The sequence below is a fragment of the Carassius gibelio genome, chromosome A23, assembly GCF_023724105.1.
Source record: "Carassius gibelio isolate Cgi1373 ecotype wild population from Czech Republic chromosome A23, carGib1.2-hapl.c, whole genome shotgun sequence".
Lineage (NCBI taxonomy): Eukaryota > Metazoa > Chordata > Actinopteri > Cypriniformes > Cyprinidae > Carassius > Carassius gibelio.
In genome coordinates this window covers 15984930-16010775 of record NC_068393.1, presented here as the reverse complement: position 1 = coordinate 16010775, position 25846 = coordinate 15984930, and the positions used below count along the sequence as shown (strand labels likewise).

The window sequence follows — 25846 nt, the reverse complement described above, 5'->3', positions numbered from 1 at the left end:
AGATGGGCTACAGCAGCAGAAGACCACACCAGGTGCCGCTGCTGTCAGCTAAGAACAGGAAACAGAGGCTACAATTCACACAGTTGGACAATAGAAGATTGGAAATACGTTGCCAGGTCTGATGAGTCTCGATTTCTGCTTCGACATTCAGATGGTAGGGTCAGATTTTGGCATAAAGAACATGAAAGCATGAATCCATCCTGCTTGGTCTCAACGGTTCAGGCTGGTGGTGCTGGTGTAATGGTGTGGGGGATATTTTCTTGGAACACTTTGGACCCCATTAGTACCAACTAAGCATCGTTTAAATGCCACAGCCTACCTGAGTATTGTTGCTGACCATGTCCATCCCTTTATGACTACAGTGTACAAATCTTCTGATGGCTACTTCCAGCAGGATAATGCACCGTCAAAAAAGCTCATATCATCTCAGACTGGTTTCTTGAACATGACAATGAGTTCACTTTACTCAAATGGCCTCCACAGTCACCAGATCTCAATCCAATACAGCAGCTTTGAGATGTGGTGGAACAGGAGATTTGAACCTTTTTATATATATCATTTTCAGGACAATTACTTTTTTTTTTTTTTTTTAACAAGATTTTTTTTTCATCTCCATGTCCACAGCCATGGTTCTCAGCCAGAAAAGGTTAGTTTGTCCCCTTCAGTTTGGTAGAGAGCCCTTGCCTCAAGTGGAGGAGTTCAAGTATCTTATATTCTTGTTCACGAGTGAGGGAAGGATGGAGCGGGAGATTGACAGGTGTGGATAGGTGCAGCTTCTGCAGTGATGCGGTTGATGTACCTGTCTGTCGTGGTAAAGAAGGAGCTGAGCTGCAAGGCGAAGCTTTCGATTTACCAGTCGATCTACGTTCCTACTCTCACCTATGGTCATCAGCTGAGGGTCATGACTGAAAGGACAAGATCCCGGATACAGGTGGCCGACATGAGCTATCTCTGTAGGGTGGCTAGGCGCTCCCTTAGAGACACGGTGAGGAGCTCGGCCACTCGGGAAGAGATCAGAGTAGTTCCGTTGCTCCTCTCCATCAAGAGGAGCCAGCTGTGGTGGATGCCTCCTGAACGCCTTCCCGGGGAGGTGTTCCGGGTGCGTCCCAACGGGAGGAGGCTCCGGGGAAGACCAAGGACATGCTGGAGGGACTATGTTTCTCGGCTGGCCTGGGGATGCCTTGGTATCCCCCCGGAAGAGCTGGAGGAAGTGTCTAGGGAGAGGGAAGTCTGGGAGTCTCTGCTTAGACTGCTGCCCGAGTGACCCGGCCCTGGATAAGCGGAAGAAGAAGAGTTTCATTTCTGTTGTTAAAATCACACTCATTACAGTCATATAAATGCAAAATTTTCTTTGCATTTCAATTTAGTTCAATCCTATTTTTCTAAATCTAGATTTACAATTCTCAATTCAGTCTTGCAAGTGTACAACCCTGTGTTTTTCATAGTGGGGGCTTTCAATTGAATGTTATATATTTTTTTTTTAAATACTTAGCTAATAATTTATGTCTAACAATATCTCTACTATGAAATCTTCTACGTTTTCATTTCTGTTAGCAAGTTTATTAAGCCTATCCTTGTGGTATTTAGGCTGGTCACCACAATGTGAGAAATGTAGTTGGTTTTACTGTGGAGACATTTCTAGGCAGCATCAAAACCACACACACACACACACAAAGAGAGAGAGGCTGCACCTCTAGGGGGACTTCAGACTTCAGTGGATAGTAGCAGCGCGTGAAGAAGCATGAAGACAAACGTGACTGTATCAGCAGCGTGCGCGAGAATGTAACCCTCGCCGTGTCTGTCACTCGCTCGCCGTGCACACACGCGCATTCGGACAAGCGCCAGTTCCACTCCGTGATTTCACTATTGAAGCACGTTGCGCTGCTGATTCATGGGGGCTTTCGGTGAGTACTGCTGCTGCTTGTCCTATGGATGTGCTTTCGCTTACTCTTGAAATGTGTGCTTGTGTTGCAGTGTGTTGTGGGGCTTGTTAGCAGCGGCAGCGGCGTAAGAACCTCGGGCAACATGTTATAGTTGAAGCATTTGTTGATAAAAACGAACTAACAGAGTAAGGATATGTAGCTGCGTTTGCCTCTTAAGATCAATCTCTTCACGATCAGGGATGTTGAGCTTGCATTCAGCAGCTGTAACCTTACTGCAAAGGGACTCTATAATGCAGTGTACTAGAAACCAGACAAATTCTCCACGTTTCAGAGTTTGTTTATAGTGACGACTTGTTTAGCAACTGTGACAACATTTAACTGTATGTGTCTAAATCATATCACTGCATTGGATAGGACACAAGATTGTCTATATGTGTATAAATATATGAGACATATAGGCTATATATAATTTAAAAAATATATATTTTTAGAGGAATTATATGCTGAAACTTCTTGATGTTATTGTGGTTAAAATCTTTCAAAGTTGAATTCGAGTTGGCTGCGTCTTATTTAATTTCCAGACAGTTGTTTAAAAAATTCGTTTGAAGTCACTAATGCCCCTGTCTTGAGGTAAAGTAGTGACTCAGCTGAGCAAATTTGGGGAGGCATGCACAATTTAATCTGAATTACAGAGGGTTGACTTATGATGACACACGGGCCGTAAGTACTTTGTTGTCAGACAGCAAGCTAGAAAATGGCCTCTGTTTATATTTTAGGAAAATGTTCCTGTCTTAAACGTTTTGTGGTTCGCTTTGAAAGTCAAATCCTAGGCAACAGGAGTTGGATTAATTTAAATCTTTTCAAATTTCTGTATTTGTGATGTTCTTTTTTTCCCTTATGTCAGTCAATAAGTCATAGGTTTACTGTAAGATTGATTGGATGCTTTTAGCATCTGTCAATTCTAACTATAGAGTATTTCCTCTTATTTTATTTTCAGCTTTTTAAAATTAGCTTTCATGTGAATTAACATTTCTGAGAAAGCAGAATCACCGGTTAATTACAGCTTGAAATCAATACTAGTATTTACTAACCTGTTGAGGCATAAACATGAATAAACACATTAATGTCAACAGGGAATTCAGCAACAGCTATTAGCGAAAGTTATTAGCAGTAATCAGACACTGATAATCTCAGAGATGTTTGTCTTGTGCCTTTTTCATTTTCACGCTTCACTTATGCTGCATGTGCTCTGTTTGTATTGTACCAGCAGACTCAGGTGGCTGAGGGATGCAGAGATCTTGGCGCTATTCGAGGATTTTCTGTTGACCCTGTGCTTAAGTGGGTGTCGCAGAACTTCACAAGCCCTGTTCTGAGAAAAATGCTGGTAATATTATCTCTCTACACTAGAGTAAATGCAGTGCCTTGCTAAAGAGAGCAGTGCCGTCACACAAAGGGGACGCCACACAGGTAAGTCGACCTCGCTAAACAACTTGGCAGCTTTCACTGTATTAATACGATACCAGTTAAAAGTTTAAACACAGTTGACTGACTCTGCTTCTCATGATTCTCAAAACCTTTTGATCTAAAACTTATGCTTTGATGCTGCAATGAATTATATAGACCGATATAAATTGTGGTTATGTAGTAATTTAGTAGGAAAAGCATGGGAATTGCTTCAGTATTGTTTAGAAAATGTGGATAATAAGTGGGAAGGCCAACAATTATAGTGTCAGTAATATTTTTAGAAACTCTGTTATGTTTTTAAGATTGACCTTCTTATGTTTTTAAGGAAAGATTTTGCGGAGTTGATTTGTTGTTAGTTTAATTGTGTAATGTGTATATAACATTTTATTATTTTTTACATGCACGAATATAGCCTTTGGTGCTGATATGGCTAATGAAATAGATGAAAAATAATTAGCTTATATTTAAGCAGGTATTCTGTTCTTTTGGACATCTTTTTGTATTCAGAATGTCTTGGGTCAATGGCTTTAAAGCTGCCAGAGTGGACAACCATAAGACTGCATGGGGTGAGCGCAATGGCAGGAAATCAAGGTGTAAAAGGGGCTCGTCCCTGTGCAGCCCGCGCTACATGAGCTGTCTACGGGACCCCGAGTCTATGGAACCTCCTTCGCCGCACTACTCCCGTGCAGCAGGGGGCGCCACCAGCAGCAACTTCAGCACACGCTGCGTTTGGCAGGAGGACCATTACGGCAGGAAGGGTGATGTGGGTCTGAGAGCCGTGGACCTGGCGTTTGAAGATTCCGAGACGAGGCAAACGGAAGATGCCGAGGACCCTGATGATGGCGGAGAAGAGAGGAAGGCTGCCGACAGGTGTCTTTTGACGTGCTTGTTGTGTCTGGCTCATATTTTTCAGTCCAAGAAGTTCAAGTCGTCCAAGCTCGAGCGACTGTATCAGCGGTACTTCTTCAGGCTCAACCAGAGCTCTCTCACGATGCTCATGGGGGTCCTGGTTGTGGTTTGCGGGGTTATGCTGGCGTTCCACTGTGTCCAAGGTCCACCAGATGTGGCGTTTGCTTCGGTGCTCTCTGTAGCCATGGGCCTGTTCTTAGCCTTGATGGTGGTGTGTAACAGAAACGGCTTCCACCAGGACTACATGTGGATTGTGAGTTATTTGCTCATGGCGGTGTTAGTCGTGGTGCAGGTGTTTGGCTTGTTGATGGTGGATCCACCCAGTGTGTCTGAAGGGATATGGTGGACTGTGTTCTTCATCTACATCATCTACACGCTGCTACCAGTGCGAATGAGAGCAGCTGTGATCACTGGAGCTGTGCTGTCCAACATACACATGATAATGGCATGGAGACTCAACCTTGAAGATTTCTTCCTTACCAGAAAGGTATGTTTACACTTCTGAAACATTTAAAATTAAAAGAGGAATATTTCACACAAATATGAATTTGTCATTATTTCAAAACCTGTTCTGGTATTTGTTTGTTTTATGATAGTTGATTCTTTTTTTTATGTTTCTGTCCTTTTTGAACTGGTCAGTTCTGGTCTATGTAAAAATGCACCAAAATGATGTTATACAAATGTTATACAGAAGAAAAAAAAACAGCATATGAATTTGACACCAGATGAGGGTGAATTAATATATCAGATTATTTATTTTGGGTGAATTGTTCCTTTTTAATATACAGGACAATTTCCAGATTTAATAGATTTAAAAAAAACTAAAACACTTTGAAGAAAATAATTGCACATTATTTACACCCAATTTTGCAACTCCACAGTGATGGAGAATAAGCACCAAGTAACTGATCATATGAAGGCACAATCTTTCACATCTCCAAATTCTTTGGAGTCACAGAGTTCAGTGGATAACTTGTTATTTTTTGAAAGCTTTGCTTGTTTCAGTATTTTTAACCTCTTGAGACCCTGTGGCCTCATATGAGGACATTATATTTTTGTGAATTTCTCTGAGTCTGTTCATGCCACAGTTTTAGATCTGGATGTCCTGTACAGAGCACATTCAGGGCTTTTCAGAGATACCAAATGATTGGATGTTTCACATGACCACTCCCTCTCCTTGGTCATCAAAATGTCTGAAATTAATTTAGTGACACTCTTATAGAAATATGATAATATTTCTATAATATATTGTAGTTATCATTTAAATCTGTCTAATTTTTAAATTCTGTGTCATAAATCAACATCTCAGAAATATGTTATGGGGTTTCAAATCAAAATATGACTTTCTGTTACTAAACAGGACATTGATTTCATACATGTCCTCAGATGAGGACACCGGGACTAAACGCATGCTTATGACGCATTTTTGGAGACATAACAAATGAATAGAGAAAGAAATTATATTTCAATATTCTATGAAATATTATATATTATTATGAAAATCTTGACAATTATTACTCACATTATTACACTTCTTTTTTCATTACATGTTGCCCCAAAAACACATTTATATGCAAATTAGATTTAGTTTATAGATACATTGTATATAATTAGAAAACCCATTAATGGTAATTTTACACACATTTTGCAGAAAGAAAAATGTTATACTGAATTATTCTGTTATACCATAGTTGAGAATCATCTTTATACAAAGTTTGGTAAAAAAAAAAAAAAAAAATCTTGAACATTAAAAATTTATTGGTGATTTAAAAAAATCTATTGTTTTTGCCTATGCATTTTCATTCATGTCTTTTCATTTTTTTTTTAGAAATTGAGTCCCGATGTCCTCTGCCGAGGACATAACATAACTTTATAAATGAAATGCATGAATGCAGAGCACAAGGCTGCACTGGGAAATCCTGTGTGCGATGCATGACATGCAATGTGCATCTGTGCTTGCAAAGTGAATGAAACTGCTTTGCAGCATTTCACATCATGATAGACCCACTGTCCTCACATGAGGACATCTTTTTTCTGGGAAAACTACTTCCTGTACAAAAACAAATTTTAGGTATTATACTTATTAGGTCCTACATATCCCAAATAGCAAGAAAAATTATAAAATGCACAACAGGCAATCTCTCGGGTTTCAGGAGGTTAAAGGAATGCCTGGCATGACAGTTTCAGACTGCAGTGTGGATGGATCTTAGTTTCCAAAATTCTCTTCCCTTTTGCAACTTTGCTTTGTCCTTCACTGCTGTTCATATGATGCATTTGCCATGCAATGTTTCTATGCAGGGGCTAAAATGCATCCATTGTGTCAGCTCCACATTCCATGTGATCTAGGGCTGATATTGTTAATGCTAGTTCAGTGAGCTTGGGCTTTTGTGTGTTTGCTCCTTAGACAGCTGGGCTGTGGGCTCTCTACTTGGCACTCAGCATGATCGAAATGGATTGGGATAATGGCTGCTGATTGACTCAGGATATGGCCCAGAGCATGTACTTGTAGATTCTCATCATAGACATTTGGGATAGGTTCCAATCCTGTGGCCAGTCAATGGGGGGCAAATATCCATTGGTTGTGTAGCTGCTTAGTGACTTATATAAATGCTCTCTCACAATGAACAAGCAAAGTATGCCTTCATGTTTGCTCTGTGATCTTTTGTTTTTAAAGTACATTGAAGTCTTTGGTTGAGGATGGAAGGAGTTGTTCAATATTCTTGTAGTTTGCAAATGCAGTGACCATTCAGTTTGATTACAAAAATGGTATAATATCCCAAATAATGTACGCTACCATTCAAAAGACTGAATTCCCCATTGATAATAATAAGAAATGTTACTTGAGCACCAACTCAGCATATTTGAATGACTAAAAAAAACTAAATTAATTGTTCTAAATACTGTTTAGAAAGAATTAAATTATGAATAAATATGGAATAGAAGGAATTTTGCTAAAGATTACATTCATTAAAATTATGTCAGATTAACTTTACAGATGTAAATTTGCAATCTAAAACCCCCCAAAGATTATTAGAGTACCTTTTACTAAAAAAAATACTGATTTAGTTTTCCTACTTCAAAATTTGATTCAATGTGTTACTTGGCATTTCTTTTGTAGTTGTTTGTGAAATCTTGTGAAATTCTAGATAAATTATCCACTAGTTAGTTGCTGGAATACTAATATGGATAGGGACAAGCTTTTCTTCTCCATCCTTTGGCCAAAAGGGCTAATTTGACAAATGCAGCTACACCTTAGAAAGCTCCTTTCCTGTTCATTCCCTTTATCTCTCTCTCTTCTCCATTCTGTCTGTCCCCCACCATTCCTCTCACACCCCTACACTCCTTCTCACTGTGCTGTTTGCGTGTCCCTCCGAGATGACCAGCAGTGCAGTGCAGAGAGACTAGGTCAGTGGGTGATCACCAGCGGGACAATAACTGGCTTTGTGAAGATACACACTGGTGGGGTGGTGTGGGGCAGAATGTGGTGACTGGAATGGCTGGGGATCGACAGTATGAAATAGCACCGGACTGACGTGCTGGGCTGAAAAAAGACAGCCAGTGCATGCCTTTCTCTTTCTCTCTCTCTCTTTTACTCTCTCACTCACTCACAGTCACGAATCCCCTTTTCACAACAGGGCTCATGAGATGGCCCTCAGTCGTGGAAGCCGCAGAGGCTTTATGTGTATGGCATGCCGCTGTGTGGGTGAAAAGCTCCATACTGCTGTTCTCTTAAAGTTCTGGGCTGATGGCAGGGAGGGAAGGTATTTAATTGATTTTGCTGTGTTGATCTGGGTAATTGTCATGGAATACTTTTGGAGAGTTGCTGTGTCCTGCGGCGTGCTATACTGTAGCTCATCCAAAACCATTTTAAAAAGTATTTTGTTAATATGAATTGTGAATGATTCAATGTTGTTCTTCCAAATGCAAAATTTTTTTTAAATGGAAAATATGTTTGGTCACCTGGTCTGATATCTTATTGGCAGGCGTGGGACAGTTTACATCCCGAGATGCAAGTTTTTTGGTTGTTATATGGAGAGGCGGCAGACACTGTGATTTCAATGGCACTCTGTTACTCCAGTCTATGAGAGCACCTGTTCTGTGGCTCTTGTTCCAACATTGTCCCATGGGGTTAAACTAAGCTCATGAAGAGACCAGCAAATTAGAGACATAAATGTAACACCTTTTTTTAGAGACACCAAGCTGAATGTGTTATTTTTATCCCAAGACCTGGTTACATGCTTGTATATTGTAGCTAAATTAACTAATGCATAGCCGGATACACTAATTATGTAGACCTTATTGATTCCTGAAAATGTAGCTACTTAAGAGAAATTCATGGTGATGAAAATAAACATCGACTTTATACTCTGTGAAATTGTTCTAAAATGTATTTTTGATTGCATATGTCAACTTATTACTTGTAATAGTGTGAACAGAAAAGAGCAATTTTAGCCAGATGCCTGTAGCACGTATGGTAGCTAGCTCAGGGGGAAAACCTGTTTGTACAATGCCCTGAGTTGTTTGGAGATGCGTTATAGATGAGCTGACGTTCATTCCACTCCAGCAAAGAAACAAATTACTGCAACTAATTACAATTTCGGATGCAAAAATAATGTAATCATTCAAAGCGGCAATTAATCATTCAAATTCCACCTATTTTATTCTGTATTTGAGACCTTAATATGGTTATGTTCACACACAGTACGGTTATTTACGGGGGTGAAAACACCATTCTGTAACAGAACTCATAGCCGTAAATTCAGGACTCACAACTGCAAACCCTTGCTGTGTAATAAGAACAGGAGTGGACAACTAAGTTAAGAAATTTAGAAAAAAACGATATATATATATATATATATATATATATATATATATATATATATATATATATATATATATATATATATATATATATATATATACCGTATATCACAATTCAGCCAAAAAAACAGGGATATGAATTTTTGCTCATATCGTCCAGCCCTACGTGATACTTCGTTAATAACACTCTGGCTTTTTCACACCTACCATGATTCATCAGATCTGCAATCCAGTGGAAAACACAGATGTTATAAGAACGAATTCAAACTAAAATAAAACCGTGTTTACCTCAAACAATCAAAAATTCCACAACTGGCTCTTGCTTAGATAAGCGCTTTGTTCTTGGGTACATCTAAACAAGACACTGTTTTCCGGTGTACTCAAAAGCCAGTCTACTCCAGAATGAAAGCTGGGTCGACACGAGAGCTCTGTTAATTGATAAAAATACTGACCAATTACTGACCAACAATATATATTTATATTTTATGTGGACCATAAAATTATTTTGCATAATTTTTGTTTTGCCCTATGACAATAGAAATATTTAATGTAAGCTGTTTTCTTTTAATTCTATAGCAGCAAATAATGAAGTTCATGTGCAACACTTGTTTAAAAAATATATATATATATTTTACTTAACACAAAATATCTTTTGATGTAATTTTTTTTTGTCCATACAATGAAAGTCTGTTATTGTATGAATAAAAGCAGTTGAAACATTCTACAGAATATCTTCTTTTGCTTTCCCCAGAAGAAGCAATTGTTTATAACAAGATTATGTAAATGATAAAAGAAATGTAATTTTAAGAAATAGGACTTGTTAAGTGGAATCTGATTCCTAACCATTCTGTTTATCATGATTCAGATCTCCAGTCTTTTAAAATCAAATTTAATTTTAGAGAAGCCTAACATTGGCCTAAAGTGCCAAGCTAACAAACCCAAGTCTCAAAACTGTTGCTCCAACAGCCGTTTTGCATGCTGAGCGATCAGTCAAAACTTCTGGCTGACCTCAGGTCAACCTCAAGATTAGCGTTTGCTTTGACCTCAGCGGTGTGAGCGCCGTGCCTGACTAATCAGTGCAGGAGGTGTCATAAATTAGGATTTAATGATAAGTGCGATGTTGTACTCTATATGCATGTGGTGATAAAGGTAATAATAATAGCATGGCTAATTATAACATTTCAGTATTGGATCACATCAAGGCCTGTTATAGCAGATGCTCTATGGTTTCCTAATGACCAGGGCTTTCTCACTCAAAGCAAAAACTGGGTTTTAGCACTGTGACTGCCAAATGTCATGTATTAGGATACCAATAATGGTGGTAAACGTTAATTAACGTTAGAACCACAGACTGTGGTTCTTTTCCCCCTTGTTTATTTCTGTTTCACTGTGTATGTTTTTTTTTTCTTCTGATTTTGAAAAGGGTTTGAGAAACTATGGAGAGAATAATATGATTAGTCATAACATTTCACCAGCGTATTCCCAAAAAACATTTAATTGAAACTCATCTGTGCTCTACAGCAGAGGAGTTCTCAATGTCTGCTCACTTTAGGACAGGAAAAAACATATAACAGAAGCACAAAAGAAATCTATATCGGCATAGATTTCAGTTTTTTTTCTCGTTCAAAGCTCTTATGGAATCAAATATAAAGCACAAGTTTTATGATTCTTTTGTTGATTTTCTGTCATTTGTTTTTTTCAAAAAGAGCAGCCTGCAAAGTTGTCAATCTTTTCCTGTTTTTCACAGAGGAACGTTAAGTCATACAGGTTTGGAACAACACGAGAGTGAGTAAATCCTTTTATATTTAGAGGATCGTGATTGTTACAATATTTTATCAGGTTTATTTTCACAGTCCTTTGACACCTGAATCGAATCATCTCAGATTATTCAAGTATTGATTTGCTTTTAAAGTGTTGTCTCATTCGTGTCTTTTCGTCTGAGGAAACTATTGATTTCCACTCTTTTTCATCTCCACTGTTTTCCACCTTTGTACCTTTTAGGTCTGTCTCTTTCAGTGTATGTTTCATTGCACAGGGACCAATTGATGTTTTGTGGGATTTCAGGCCATCTTTTTTTGGATTCAGGCCGCTGTGATGACCTGTGTGCTTTTGCTGTGCACTGGAGAATTGAGGACTCTAAAGGGTTTAGGTGGATTTCAGAGCAGTATGGCATTTCATTTGGCTCATTTGCTTGTAGAAATTTGTCATCACAGCTGCCAAGCTCAGATTCTATGACTGCAGAGAGTTCTATGTCTATAATCCTTAGATTAGGATGGCTTCACTTTCTTGCCATTTTTATTTTGGATTACTTATTTGTGTGAAGGAATGCTGTGTTTGATGTTTGTCTTTGAATTTGTCAAGCTCTACCCGGTGTCATTTTGCCCTTTCCAAGTTCATAATAATGATAGAAAATTCCTGACAAGGTGCTTTGAGGTCTCTTAGGAACATGGCGGTTCCTTGTGAGAACTTTCTCTTAAACCAGTTTCTCTGCGTATTTATGTAAACTATACATAATGTCCATGCTGGGAAGGAGGAGGAGGTGGCTGTCATGTGCCTGTCACATGCGTCACTGTGCCTTTCTGACCTTGTGTGCTTGTGACAGACAGGCTCAGAGTACTCCTGGAGCACATTAATACAGTGCTTAGAATAGAAATGAAGAACATGGATTTATTTTCAGTAACAGATATAACATCAACAAGCCACTTGTCTCTTTTTCATTTGTATTTTTGTCATGAACTTTCTGTTAACCAAAAATGTAATTAATTTAAATGGCTTATTCAGCGTTATGTTGTTCCAAACTCCTGTTTTTTTTGTGTGTGTTTTTTGTTTTTCTGTCAGAGCAAAGGTGATTCAAAAAAATATGAAGTTCTTGATATACAGTGTCAGTTTATAATAACTACAGGATACTATCGTCATGCAATACCTTGAATTGTACAATGATATAATTGATTCATGTGATTTATACACTTTCATTTGGGATGATCTGGTTCAAAAGTTTGGGGTTGGTAAGATTTTTTTATTTTTATAGTGCCCCATTATGCGTTTTTTGAAATATTATCTTTCATGCAATGTGTAATGTAGCTGTCTGTGAATGTAAACAGTCTGCAAAGTTGTAAAGCCAAAAGTGCACAATAAATAGTTTAAAAAACAAACAGACAAAAGAATCTACTCTGAACAGCCGAACCGAGTCATCAGGAATTCCATTCTCACTTCTGTGACACCTACATGTCACGGGGTAATATATTTGCATAATACCCTCCTATGTTCTACATGACCTGCCCTCAAACACTATAGCACGCTCTTTACGTGGTAGACCAATCACAAAAGACTGCCATCTGATCAATCAAATCAGTGTAGGCTCATGGAAAGGATATATATATATATATATATATATATATATATATATATATATATATATATATATGTATATATATATAATATGTATGTGTGTATATGTATATACAGTATATAAAAATTGTCTGACCCCCAGACAATGGAGCAGTAGTGAAAACTATAATTTATTTTAATGTTATGGCCAATATTAAACTTAACTATTTTGTCTAAAGAACGTTTGTTTCGTCTAAACTTGTAACTGCTAAAACTAAATTTAAGCATCATAACATATAATATGCACTTTTAATTTAGTTTTATGGTATCACTTTATGTTGCTTTTTGTGGAGTTTGTTTGTTTGTCTTTTTTCCTTGATAGCTCCCTATGAGCTGCTGTTATTGCAAAAGCTGCATAGTGATTATTCAATAATGTTTGTCTTTGTGAGTAGATAATGACACTATTTTAATTTTGGGGTGAACAATCCCTTTAACCATTAAAACAAATGGGTGAAGTAAAGCCATCTTCAGCTTTCAGTCTTATGCACTGAAGCTTTTTGGGTCAGTGCTAATTTGTAGGTTTGTTTGGGTCCTAGTTTGTTTTCCCTTGGCTTTCTTTTTGTGATCATTAGTATCCAGCTGTCATATGTCGCAAGCCCAAAGGCATCAAGGCTATTGTGCTGTTGCTGAATATGTCTAAATCGCAGCTGTTTGTTTTGATGAGATAATTATCGTGTTATTATAGGCGAATGCATCTTTTGCCATACTGAGGGCACTTTTCATATTCTAGAATCAGATGACTGACTCTGTGGCCTATTAGTAAATTTGCTCTTTCTTCAGGCTGACATGGTCATTTATCAGGGGCCTGGGGCCTCAAACTGTTATGAATGATAAAGGTATAAACCATCCCATAGTGGAACATGGAGAAAGTGACTTTGATTCTTCATGACCCACATAGTGGACTTCATTTTCCTGCCTGCATTTGTCTTAAGATTGATAACCTCATTTCGCTTGCACAAATGCTTTTTCAAATGTTTATGCGTTTATGACTTTAAATCCTCATAAACTACAATTTATTTGCCATAAATCATAGCTTAAAGTGATTGGTAGTAAAGTCACATTTCGTATTCCTGCATTTGACTGCTGTTATTTATGCAGGGATGAGAATTCAGTAGATACGGCAAGTTCATTTGAGGTCAAAGATGTTTTTATGAGTTTGTCTTTCCAGGAATTTTCTTGGTAAGGCAGTTCACAGACCACCCTTAAACCTTAAAAGCTTTCTCATTCATACTTCAAAACACTCCAGCAGCATCTAAAATCCCCTTCAAATAAACAATGATTACATTCTGGATATAGGCCTCAATGGACCTTTAACTAAGTCCAAGGGGAAGGTCCTGCACGTATGTGGGTTCATATAATGTTTCGTTTCTGGGCGAGTTCCAGTGTGAGTAGGGCTTTGGCTTTCTTATGTAATAGCCCTTTGAAACCAAAACTTTCACTCAATGGCGACTTCCCAGAAACTGACTGTTATGCCTACTTATCTATTCATTTAGATGTTGTGCCGCCACTCTTTTTTCATTCTTGCTTGTTCTCCACCACTCCTCCTGCTCTACTTTTCTCTGATCTTGTTTGTTTGCTCGGTGCAGTGGCTCCTGAGATCAGGACTGGAAAATAGAGAGTTGATCCTTATGGTATAGCAGCTGTATGTACAGGGCTTTTGTGGATTTTGACTAATGGAATGGTTTTTAAAGGGGTAGTTCACCTTCAGTTGCTGGTCCCCATTAACGTGCATAGTGTTCAACTTAAGGTGAACCATGCCTTTAAGTACTTTATATAAAATAAAGAATCGGTCATCATTTTGTCACCCTCATGTCATTTAAAATTCTAAAAGAGATTTTTAGCAGAGTGTTCAAGCAGCTCTTTTCCATTTCAGTAAATAACTACTTAAATTTCAGTCCAGTTTTCAAACAAAGCATCAGAAGGCTTCAGGTTTGGAATGACAGGGAAGTTTTTACTGTAGGTTAGCACCCATGTCATTTAATTCTCTGCACCTCGGAGGTGTATGCACTCTGATTCAGTTTGCAGAATTAGTCTCGGTGTGAGTCATGGCTTTGTTGAAATCTGCTCTGTTACTGCACCACTGTAGTGTAGGCAATGAGTTTTCAAATTGGGGTCCTGGGACCCCCAGCGGACTGCAATGGAGTGCTGTAGGTGTCTGTGGGAAAAGTGTAAAGAAATACAGTTTATAAAAATATATAAAAATCAATAATTAATAAATAATTAAATTAAAATAAGCTAATAAATACATTTTAAAATAAAAATGTAAAATTAAAAATAAGTAAAATATATACTAAAAATGAAATGTCTATAAATTAAACCCAGACCCAAGTTTGAATGAGGGAAGTTGTGAAGAAGACGACAACAAATAAATCTAAATAACTTCCATGCAACATTTAAGTGTTATGCCCATTTTAAACACTGCACACATAAGCACATCAGAGGAACCCGTTCACATGTGTTAAGTGTGAAGCAGGCAGAGGTATTCCAGTTTTTGACATGGCATAGAAGCAGGTCAAGTGCTTGTAATCAGTGTTTCTGTCTCTGAGAGAGTGTGTTGAGGGGCCCTAGTGGCTCAAGGGCTTTCAGGACACTGTAGCTCACAGCAATGAACGTCAAGACATCTGTGGTCTTGTGCCAGGAATGAGACATTATATGGGTGGGGTTTCAAAAACAAAACAAAACCAAAAAAAATTGATTGTTTGAACACATTGATTGTTTTCCAAATGATCCTAATAAGGAATTCGGTTGATTAGCAACAAGCTTTGTTTTGAAAATCTCCACTTGTCTCTTGGAGATATGCACTTATGTTTTAAAATCAAATCCAGAAGTATTTCTTACTTTATCTGTTGCATGACCTTGGTCCAGATCTGCTGAGCCCATTGTGTTTGGTGACATTTTTCTCAAAGATCATTCTATGGCTTCACTGCTCAGCTGAGACCAATTTTAGTTTGGCCCAAACTATGACAGTTCAGTGCCAAAAAGGCCAAACTCCAAATCCTAGTCTTTCTTTCTTTCATCTTTTCCTTTCCTTTCCTTTCCTTTCCTTTCCTTGCCTTTCCTTTCCTTTCCTTTCCTTTCCTTTCCTTTCCTTTCCTTTCCTTTCCTTTCCTTTCCTTTCCTTTCCTTTCCTTTCCTTTCCTTTCCTTTCCTTTCCTTTCCTTTCCTTTCCTGATTTCCTCCCCTTCCATCCCTTTCCTATTCTTTTTTCTTTGTGCCTTCCTTTCTTCCGTCATTCCTTCCTTAATTGAATTTTATTGAAAACCAAAGTTATAATTTTAAACAAAAATGATTTAATAAAGCAAAAAAAAAAAAAAAAAAAGTTTCCTTTACGTAATTTATTATTTACTTTCTCCTCTTCTTCATTACTTCCTTTGTTCTAACAAAGTGACAAAGTGAACCGAGAGTAAATCCACCGTAGCACAAGTCATGTTTGACAAAGTTAATGATCTGGAAGTGACACCACTCCTCATAGAACTTGTTGTTTTTGAGCAACTTGTGGTTGCCAAGACAACAACAACATCTGGATGAATTTCTGCTCTAGTCTTGACTCATGTGACCCCACAGCACATTTAAATCTTAAACGCCATCATTATTTCATTGTCATGAAACATGTAATGACATCATAGTCAGTGATATATGTCCACAGCGTTCAGAGGAGATGGCAAGAGCATTTCTTGATCACACACCGAGAGTAAATATTTATTTTGCTATTCTGGATTTCTTCCTGTTTCTTAGCCTTTCCTGTATCTCATTCATGCTAGCTACCCTTATGGCACAGATATGTTGTGCAACAAGCAGAATAAGGTTCACATTCCCACATTATAAGACAATGTTGAGACTGTTAAAAAGGAAGAATCCCTGTCTGTCAATTGGGAAGGCATTAAGTGTTTCTGTGAATAAAATCCCATCATCCCTCACTCTTCCCACACTCTACACCACCTGTATGGTAAAAGAGTATGGTGCAAGTCATGGTGACATAAGAGTACTGTACTGTGTACTGTATACAAATTCTTACTCTTGCATGAGTGTTAGAAAATGTTTCACATGTTCATGAAATCTATACAAAGGATTTGGAAAGGGTAAATCTGGTTTTGGTCCCTCCCTACGTTTTAGAAAAACTCCAGTCCTTGTCAGTTCAGGTCAGCTTTAAAATGAGGATCTAATAAAACAGCAGTTTCTTTATTCTCTGACATTTCTACACACTGAGGCTGACTGCTCCATGTGTGGTTCATTGTCTCACACAAACACACACACACACATGCTCGGTCAGTGATCTGACAGTTTCATTTAATCAGTTTTGCTGTGAGTTAAAAGCATGTGACATTCATTCTGTCAGATCTGTCAGCTTAAATGTCAACCGCTTTTTTTCTTTCACTGGTATGATCTAGTGTGATATGAATGAACTGAGGGGGTTGCTGTATATCAGATGCTACATGAATAAAACGGGAGCTTGTTGTTGTGTATCAGTACAATGAGATTAACGCACTTATGCTATCTGCTGATGAAGATTCTGGTCAGACCATGACATTCATGGGAAACTGTTAAAATTTAGGGCTTGGATTTTTTAAATCTTCATAACAATAGAAACAAGTTATTAATTACTCAAAATTACTAAATTACTATAAATAACAAGTATGATGTGTGTATTACGGTTTAAAAGTTTGGAGGTCAGTACCCTTTTTTTTATTTTTATAAATTCATCAAATAATCCTGAAAAATCAACTATTATATATTACAGGAAAATAGAATATATTAAAACATCTGTTTTTAAATTGTAATTCTGATTCACAATTTTAATGTGCTTTAACCCTTTCCCCCCTTTTCTTTTAAATGAATGAACAATACGGATTTAATAATAATAAAAAAAACAAGATTAAAAATTAATTACTCACCAAGTGCTTACATAGAATTCCATTAGAAAATTAAACTGCCAATATTAGAATTATCCGCACATACAATCTCTGTGTTAATATAAAGACCATGTCACTTTTATCATTTCACATGTCAACAGGCCCTGCTGTGAGGAAAATGCAATCTGCCAGCATAGTAATATCAGTCGGAGATGAAATACTTGAAATCTGAGTACTTTTAAATGTCTTTTGCAAACGGTTTTAAAGGAGTTTTGTCAGTGTTTATCTTGATCTTGCTTTTATTGTTTTGTAGGAGTGTTTTTTTTGGAGTTCTCTTTGTGTGCAACCATCTTGGTGTGCTGCCGTCTTGACCTGATCTCCCTAGAAGAAGAGATTGTGGTGTCTCAATGGGATTCTCCCACCCTATGTATTTTGTGTTAACAGCACTTTAGTGTTAGTTAGTCCCTCGAATTGAACTGCTTTTTTTAGCTTTGAAAAACTTTGGATAACATCATCTGAGCAAATGGATGCCTGATGGGCCTTGCTTTTCTTCCTGAACTCTAAAAATCTGAAGATGTTTGTACATTCACTCTAGGGGCACTTGAAAGATGGAGTGAAGCTATTTTTCTGAAGCTCTGCTGTGCCATTTCTTGTCAAGTGGATAAATAAAGCTCATTCCTCTTCGGCAAAGTAGAAAATGCTTGTTGCAGAGAAATGGGCCTCAACTAGTTCTCTCAGGCAAACCGTTTCTGACTGATGGTGACTAGATGTGTTTGCTTGGGGTTTCAATAGTAGAACCGTACTCTAACACTTGATAATCAAGTATTGACCTTGTGTGTTCAGTCATATTCAATATTTCAACTCCTGTTATGACCATGTAAACTGGATAACATATCTGTCAGGATGCCAGGAAGAGACAACTCAAAGTCAAAGTCTGCTTTATTGTTTTCCACATGTATAGCATAAACATAGTAGACTAGTAACTATCTGTGGAGCATTGTCCAAGACAAAACTCATATAACAGGAATTACATACCCCAGTTACAACAATTTAATTTTACTCAATGTAAAAAAATTAAAAATTAGGGGAGAAATGTGGCTGATGGTCTTAAAATAGGCTTTATTTTCTTTTTGCAAAAAAGTAATTTCTTCTTTTTACAAAGTACTTTCTTTTTATTTGTTGTGGCATGTGACCTGGAAATGTTTTTGCAACATTAACTTGTAAATGCTGTCCATATAACTGCTACAGACTCTCAGAAACCATTTGCAGTAAAACCTCAAACCATTTGAAGTTCTCTTAAACACAGAGGTTTGACCACATACCATCTAATGCCCAGATATTTGTGCTGATGTAGAGATAAAGACCTGAAACATAAAGCCAGTTGCTGGATGCTTTTCATATTACTACAGACAGTAGGCCTAACTCCTTTCACTATTACATGAGTTGATCTTCAGCTGTTTGAGCCATTTCTGAGTGATGTGTGTTGTGAATGTCGAGCTTTAATTTAACCAAGCTGTTTAAGTGGTCTAAAAACGTAATGTCAGTGCCTTTAAAACATCTTTTTAAATCTTTTCCGCATGCCACATTAAAAATTCCTCATTTCATTCCTCTTCTCTCTTTCTCTGTGCAGTTATGTGCCAATGCGATGATTTTCCTGTGTACCAACATCATTGGCATCTGCACACACTACCCAGCAGAGGTGTCTCAGAGACAGGCCTTCAAGGAGACCAGAGGATACATCCAAGCCAGATTACACCTTCAGAGAGAGAACCAGCAGCAGGTTGGCAAGCTCTCGAGTACACAAACACACCTACCCTCCCGACACTTGTTTACCTCATGAAGCATGCTGATAACATGCTGTGTTTTATAAAACCTTGCGAGACTGTAAAACCCTGTGAGAAGAGTTACAACTTTAAATGTATCCTATAAAGCACTGCTGCTTCAGCCATATACATACATACAGATATCCTTGGCCACTGTGTCATGCCATGTCATCGTGTCAATTTTCTATTTATTGACCTTTTTTGTGAGCATTGTACCAACTTAACAATTGTCCAACTATAAAAAACAAAATAGTCCTAGAGAAAATTTTTTCCCCTAAAATAATGTATAAATTATGGACAAGTATATATTGAATATGTATATGTATAGATTTGTTTTATATTTGACATTAAATATAGGTTTTTCTAGTCAAAAATATTGGATTGGCTAAATATTGTTGATTGTGAGTGTAATCTCTATAAAATTATTGCAAAATTTAGCGAAAAATCATGGAAATTAATCGGTTAAAATGTATACATATATTTTTTTTACATTTTATATTTTGTATATATACTTTTTATATTAATAAACTTGTACTTGTGAAATGTAGTAGTTCTGTGTATGTGTGTGTGTGTGTGTGATACACAGATACACAGAGCGAGATTTTTGATAATTTTTTATATTGGAATCAAGACCTATATAAATATGTTTTATTTTTATTATAAAAAAATATGTATGCATATATGTTATTTAAAAAAAAATAATTAAAAATAAATGGCCAGAAGTTTGTAATTTGTTTGTATTTATACTGTATTTTTGTATGTGTACATACTGTGTAAATACAATGTATATATTTATAAACGCACACATATACATACTGTATGTGTTTGAGTATTTTATCCACTAAAATCTCCAGTTCAGTTCAGTTATGTCAGCTACCCTCATATAAGTAGACTGTATGTGTAGGTATATACACACGCTCACTGGTGTCATCTCAAACCTGATCCAGGAGCGCCTGTTGCTCTCTGTGTTGCCAAGGCATGTTGCTATGGAGATGAAGGCAGACATCAACGCCAAGAAAGAGGATATGATGTTCCACAAGATCTACATCCAGAAGCACGACAACGTCAGGTACACAAGCACGTGGTGTGGTACAGCTATGTTTGCCAGTGTTTCCCTCACACCTCCAGAATGAGAAGTGACAGTGTTCTAACACTCAGTCCCCACGTGATTGAAGCAGGCGACAAGTCTGGATAAAACACAGACACATTAGACACTGATACCGCTTAATGGTATCTCTCCCAAGGCTGAAGCTATGTTGAACGCTTAAACGCAGATTAGCGTACTCGCTAGTCCTTGAGATGTGACTTTTCTATCTTTTCTATTGTTTTTTTTGAAGGTCAGTTTGGGTTAGAGTCGCTTGTTATGATGTACCAGAAGTTACACAATCAATTAACAGAAAGCTGTGTGAAATGACAGCAAGCCACTTTAGTAACGCAGTTACGTGTTTGGAGCGCGTTGAATTCAGTTCTTATGAACACATTGTCCTGCATAATCCCAGCCAGCTTGAAGCATCTGTGCTAGAAAAAACTTGGATGTGTGAAAATGCTAAATGTCACGTAAATGTAGGGATCCTGCTCTCCAAATGTTAGGAATTTTATCAGCCATTTAGGAAGGAAACAGCGCCACCTGTGGTCACTCGATAATTCGACCATGCCGTGGGTCCGTTCTGTCATGTCTTAAATTATAGTTGATGACCGTATATCCTCCTCATGGCTAGGAGGCTTTTAAGGACACCAGCCGAGTCCTGCTTTTTCTAATTGAAGGATAGACTGGAGTATTGAGAGTGGCCTCCCTCTATTCAGAAAGTGAACTGAATCGATGTTTTTTTTCTCTGTTAGCCCATCAAACCAAATTCAGTGACCCAGACAAGGTGCTCTGTGATTATTGATCTCATTTTCTCTGTCTGTCTGTCTGTCTTCTGTCTGTTCTTGTGCTAGTATCCTATTTGCAGACATCGAGGGCTTCACCAGTTTGGCGTCTCAGTGCACGGCTCAGGAGCTTGTGATGACCCTTAATGAGCTTTTTGCTCGCTTTGATAAATTGGCTTGGGTAAGTGGATAACATGAATACATTTTTAGTGGAACTATTTTTGTTCACTATGAGGTTATTAACAGATAGTGACAAAATCTTTTTGAATTTTGAGCGCTTGATGACAGTATGTAATCTTAATGAAAAAAAGAGACATGCACAATTAAAGCCAATATCCTAATTAAAACCTAATAACAAGCATATAACTATCGCATATAGCAGCCACCCACAAGTATGCTAACATCATAACATCCTATTAGAGAGGCTTTCCGTAATAATAGTTGCATAAATGTGCTGTGCTTTGTCTGAATTCTTAGGAAAACCACTGTCTGCGGATCAAGATCCTGGGGGACTGTTATTACTGTGTGTCTGGACTTCCGGAGCCAAGGGCAGATCACGCGCACTGCTGTGTGGAGATGGGAGTGGACATGATTGAGGCCATCTCGTAGGTTTTTCTTCACATCATTTTCTATATTGATCTCTCTTCCTCATCAACACTTTTTTCAATTATAACACACGCGTGCTGCTACATGTGCAGATTGGTGCGAGAGGTCACGGGAGTGAACGTGAACATGCGTGTGGGAATACATAGCGGCCGTGTGCACTGCGGGGTGCTCGGCCTACGCAAATGGCAGTTTGATGTCTGGTCCAACGATGTCACACTGGCTAACCAGATGGAGGCAGGAGGTCAAGCAGGGTAAAAGAGAACACCACCCATCAAAAATGGGATCAGTATTTTTAAGTTTCATATTTAAACTTAGCTGTAAAGGATGTAGAGATTTGTGTTAAAGGAATAGTGCACCTGCAAATGAAAATTTGCTGAAAATGAGTTCAGCCTCAGGCCATCCAAAATGTACATTTGTTTATTTCTGAACAAATCTGAACAGATTTGGATGAATTTAGCTTTACATCGCTTGCTCACCAATGGATCCTCAGCAGGGAATGGGTGCCATCAGAATAAGAGTCCAAATAGCTGATAAAAACATATTTAAAAAAAATACTCAAGTAATCCGCAACTTTTATGAAGCCAGTAGCTGAGTGTTTGTAATAAACAAACCCCTCATTAAAATAACTTAAAACAGGGGTAAAATAAGAGTCCTCTGTATACAATAATAATTTCTGCAAGGAAAAGTCATCTCATCTGAGCACAGGAAAGAAATATGCACAGATTAAGCAACATTTACATTGGATTTTGATGTGAGACGACAACAGGAGATGGACTTTTTCACTGGAGGAAGGTTAATGGATTACGGACTCAAATTTTGGCCAGAAGAGATGTTTAAAGTTTAAAATGCCTTGATGGATATGTTTCTTACAAATATGCAGCTTTTCACTTCACAAGACATTAATAGATGGACTGGAGTGTCAAGTGTGGATTGTTGTGAAGCTTTTATCAGCTGTGTGAATATTCTGACGGCACCCATTCACTGCAGAGGATCTGTTAGTGAGCAAGTGATGTAATGCTAAATTTCAACAAATCTGTTCCTATGAAAAAAAACAAAAAACACGTCATCTTCATCTTAGATGGCTTGAGGGTGAGTAATTTTGCAGCAAGTTATTTATTTATGTATTTTTTGTGAAATATTGCTTTATATAGTAAAACTCTACTTTTGTGAATGTTTACAGGCGGATCCACATCACCAAAGCCACACTGCAGTATTTAAATGGTGACTATGAAGTGGAACCGGGTTTTGGAGGGGAGAGAAATGCTTACTTGAAAGACAACAACATTGAGACGTTTTTTGTTCTGGGCTGCAGCCAGAAAAGGGTCAGTCAAATGCTGGCGCATGGACATTGTTTATATAAAAAAATAAACTGCAAAGATCTGTGCACCCTGTTCTGATTCCTGCAAATCTTTGATCCTTGAGGGATCTCAATTGCGTAATATTTGGTAGTGGTGGGGTATTTTGTTGTGCCCTGATACAAATGACTGAATTTCCCTTCGAGGATCAATAAAGTTTCTATTTGTTAGAGTTTGCTGGAGAACGGTTTAATTTCCTGTGTGTATCCTTGTGCCAAACTTCTCTTGCAGAAAGAGGAAAAAGCAATGATGGCTAAGATGCAGCGTGCTAGAGCCAGCTCTTCAGAGCGTCTGATGCCGCGGTGGGTCCCTGACAGAACTTTCTCCAGGACTAAAGATTCCAAAGTTTTCAGACAGATGGTGAGCTCTGCTCCATCCGCTCTCACTCTGCTTCTAACAGCTCAAGCCATCTGATCTCCCCTGCACTTCTTTATGAGTGTAGCCACAAGTCATAATTGAAGCAATTTTCTCCAGAGCTTGGCAGTGTCTATGTGTGAATTGCTTTTCCCCTTTCCAGGTGATGACTTTTCTGATTTTTATCAGTGTAACACAATAAAAAAAGCAGGGACAGAAATAGTGTGACAAACATTGACAAAACAATTTTTTTTTTCAAATAAATGTTGAAATTATTTGTTGAGAATTAATTTGTTTTCCAGTAGTTTTATACTGTTAGAAATCCTGTGCTTGTTTGTACATTTTTTTTTAAAATCAGTATTTCATGTTAAATCATCTTCAAAATAAAATTAAACAAAACTGAATTAATGAGGTTTGTTTAAAAAAACTTAAATTAAAACTTAACCTTAAATTAAAACTTTAAGTTAACATTTTTTAAATTGTGTCCTTTGAAATATGTATACAATATATATTGTACATTTGGTTTTCATATTATGGTTTATGTTAAAATGTTTTAGGGTTAGAAAACTTTTAAAATAACTTTCGATAAAAATCCTTTAAAATAATGTTATTTTAAATATTTACATGTATATACATTTATATATTTAAATTCTTATAAATATTTAATATGTAAACATAACATGTTTCTTAAATATATACATGCATGTGTTTGTGTGTGTGTGTGTGTATGTATATATATATATATATATATATATGACAAATTTACAGTACAGTACACACACATATATTATGTAAACTAAAACTTTTATTTAATAAAACTCTAATTTTATTAATAATTTGTCAGCACTTACAACAGTATGTTAGTATATTATACGTGAGTTTTGCTTTTCAAGTAAATTGATCTTGTTTTAAGAATGTTTAGATATTTTTTTTTTCTGGAAAACAAGAACATGATTATTTGCAGTGTGAGACCCATTCCTTGTCTCTGTCAAGTTCTCACTCTCTCGCTCTGAATGTAATTTGGAGTCACTGAGTGTTAATTAAAGCGGCAGTGGCTCTGTGGGGTTGGAGCTGTCTGAGACGAAACCCAGAATGTGTCTTTCTACTTTCACTGTGTTTTCACCACCCACTGTAACTCATCTACCTGTCTGTTTTCAGGGCATAGATGAAGCCTCCAGCAAAGAAAAGTGAGTTCTGCTTTTATTAGGACACAAATCCATTCTCTCTGGCTTTGCAGGGGCTTATGGGTTAGAGGTCACAGGCTGTTTTCACAATCTGTGAGTCTCTTTAGAATGGAGTCAACATAAAATGAATATTCTAGGTTAGTTTTCAATTCAAGAAAGAAAATTTGGGCACCACTTATGCTTATTTTTTGTTATTAATGTTAAAAGCTACATTTTATGCCATCACTTTTTTTATTTTATCCTGAATATTATTTTTCAATCTCTCCAGCCGATGTGCCCAAGAGGCTCTGAACCCGGAGGATGAGGTCGATGAGTTTTTAGCTCGTGCCATTGATGCTCGCAGCATTGACCAGCTGAGGAAGGACCACGTCAAGAAGTTCCTGCTCACATTCCAAACACCTTTTCTGGAGAAAAAGGTCTGTAGACAGCTTTGTAAAACTGTACAGCACTGACACAAAATTTATAAACTCAGAGTACTGAAAAAAAAAAAAAACTGAACTGGTAACAGTAACACCATTTTTTTGTGCTTTTAGTATTCAAAAAAGGTGGATGATCGTTTTGGTGGTTACGTGGCCTGTACACTTGTCGTCTTCTGCTTTATTGTTTTTATACAAATAATCATATTTCCACAGTGAGTGATGAAGTATTCTTTATAATAATGAATTTGATTTATTTAATGTTATGTTATATATTTATGTTATATATTGAATGGTGGTGTGTATTTTGTCTTGCAGTACGCCGTTAATGCTGGGCATGTTCATCTGCATCTTTATTATTCTCGTCCATGTTCTCTTTATATGTGCCATTTACTCCTGTGTAAAGGTCAGTTACTAGTTTCCTTGATCCATTTGTGCATGTGAAATCTAGACTACTTTATGTGTAACCTTTCTTAATGATGCTTTATAGGCGTTTACTGATTTATGCACAATTTTTCCTCTTGTCTCTCTTTCAGCTTTTCCCAGTTACCTTGCAGACAGTGTCAAAGAGGATTGTTCAGTCCCGTGTCAACAGCACACTCGTCGGAGTCTTTACAATTCTGCTTCTTTTCATCTCTGCCCTTGTTAATATGGTAGGAATTCGATCTGAGACTGTTGCTGGCTGAAGAAAAAAAACTTTGCCAGTGTTTATTTTTTTCCCTGTATGTCTCCGTAATTCTACACTAGTATGAGCACTAAATTCCCCAGTTAAGCAGCGCTTTCAAACTCAATTAACTTTCACTTTGATTCATTTTGGATGGATTTATTATTTATTTCAATAGGTGGAGATGACATATATACATATATAAATATATATATAGTGAACTGAGCTTGAAAGCCCTGCTCAACTGGGGAAATTAGTACT

The 25846-nt window shown here is 37.3% G+C and overlaps 1 protein-coding gene across 2 annotated transcripts in view; it reads left to right on the top strand.

Annotated features, from left to right (window-relative positions):
- Window positions 1-1693: 1693 nt before the first annotated feature.
- Window positions 1694-25846, top strand: part of LOC127944783 (adenylate cyclase type 6) — a 31393-nt gene continuing 7240 nt past the window's right edge. The window contains exons 1-15 of one of the 2 annotated variants that reach the window (XM_052541034.1): window positions 1694-1904; window positions 3154-3350; window positions 3855-4743; window positions 18945-19094; window positions 20085-20206; window positions 21076-21187; window positions 21484-21611; window positions 21705-21863; window positions 22793-22934; window positions 23199-23327; window positions 24480-24508; window positions 24774-24921; window positions 25039-25136; window positions 25240-25327; window positions 25458-25574. In XM_052541034.1, the coding sequence (XP_052396994.1) occupies window positions 3856-4743; window positions 18945-19094; window positions 20085-20206; window positions 21076-21187; window positions 21484-21611; window positions 21705-21863; window positions 22793-22934; window positions 23199-23327; window positions 24480-24508; window positions 24774-24921; window positions 25039-25136; window positions 25240-25327; window positions 25458-25574 (2310 nt within the window). In that variant the 5' untranslated portion in view covers window positions 1694-1904; window positions 3154-3350; window position 3855. Of the gene's footprint in view, window positions 1905-3150; window positions 3351-3854; window positions 4744-18944; window positions 19095-20084; window positions 20207-21075; window positions 21188-21483; window positions 21612-21704; window positions 21864-22792; window positions 22935-23198; window positions 23328-24479; window positions 24509-24773; window positions 24922-25038; window positions 25137-25239; window positions 25328-25457; window positions 25575-25846 lie in introns of both variants that reach the window. The other variant, XM_052541033.1, reaches the window with a different exon arrangement.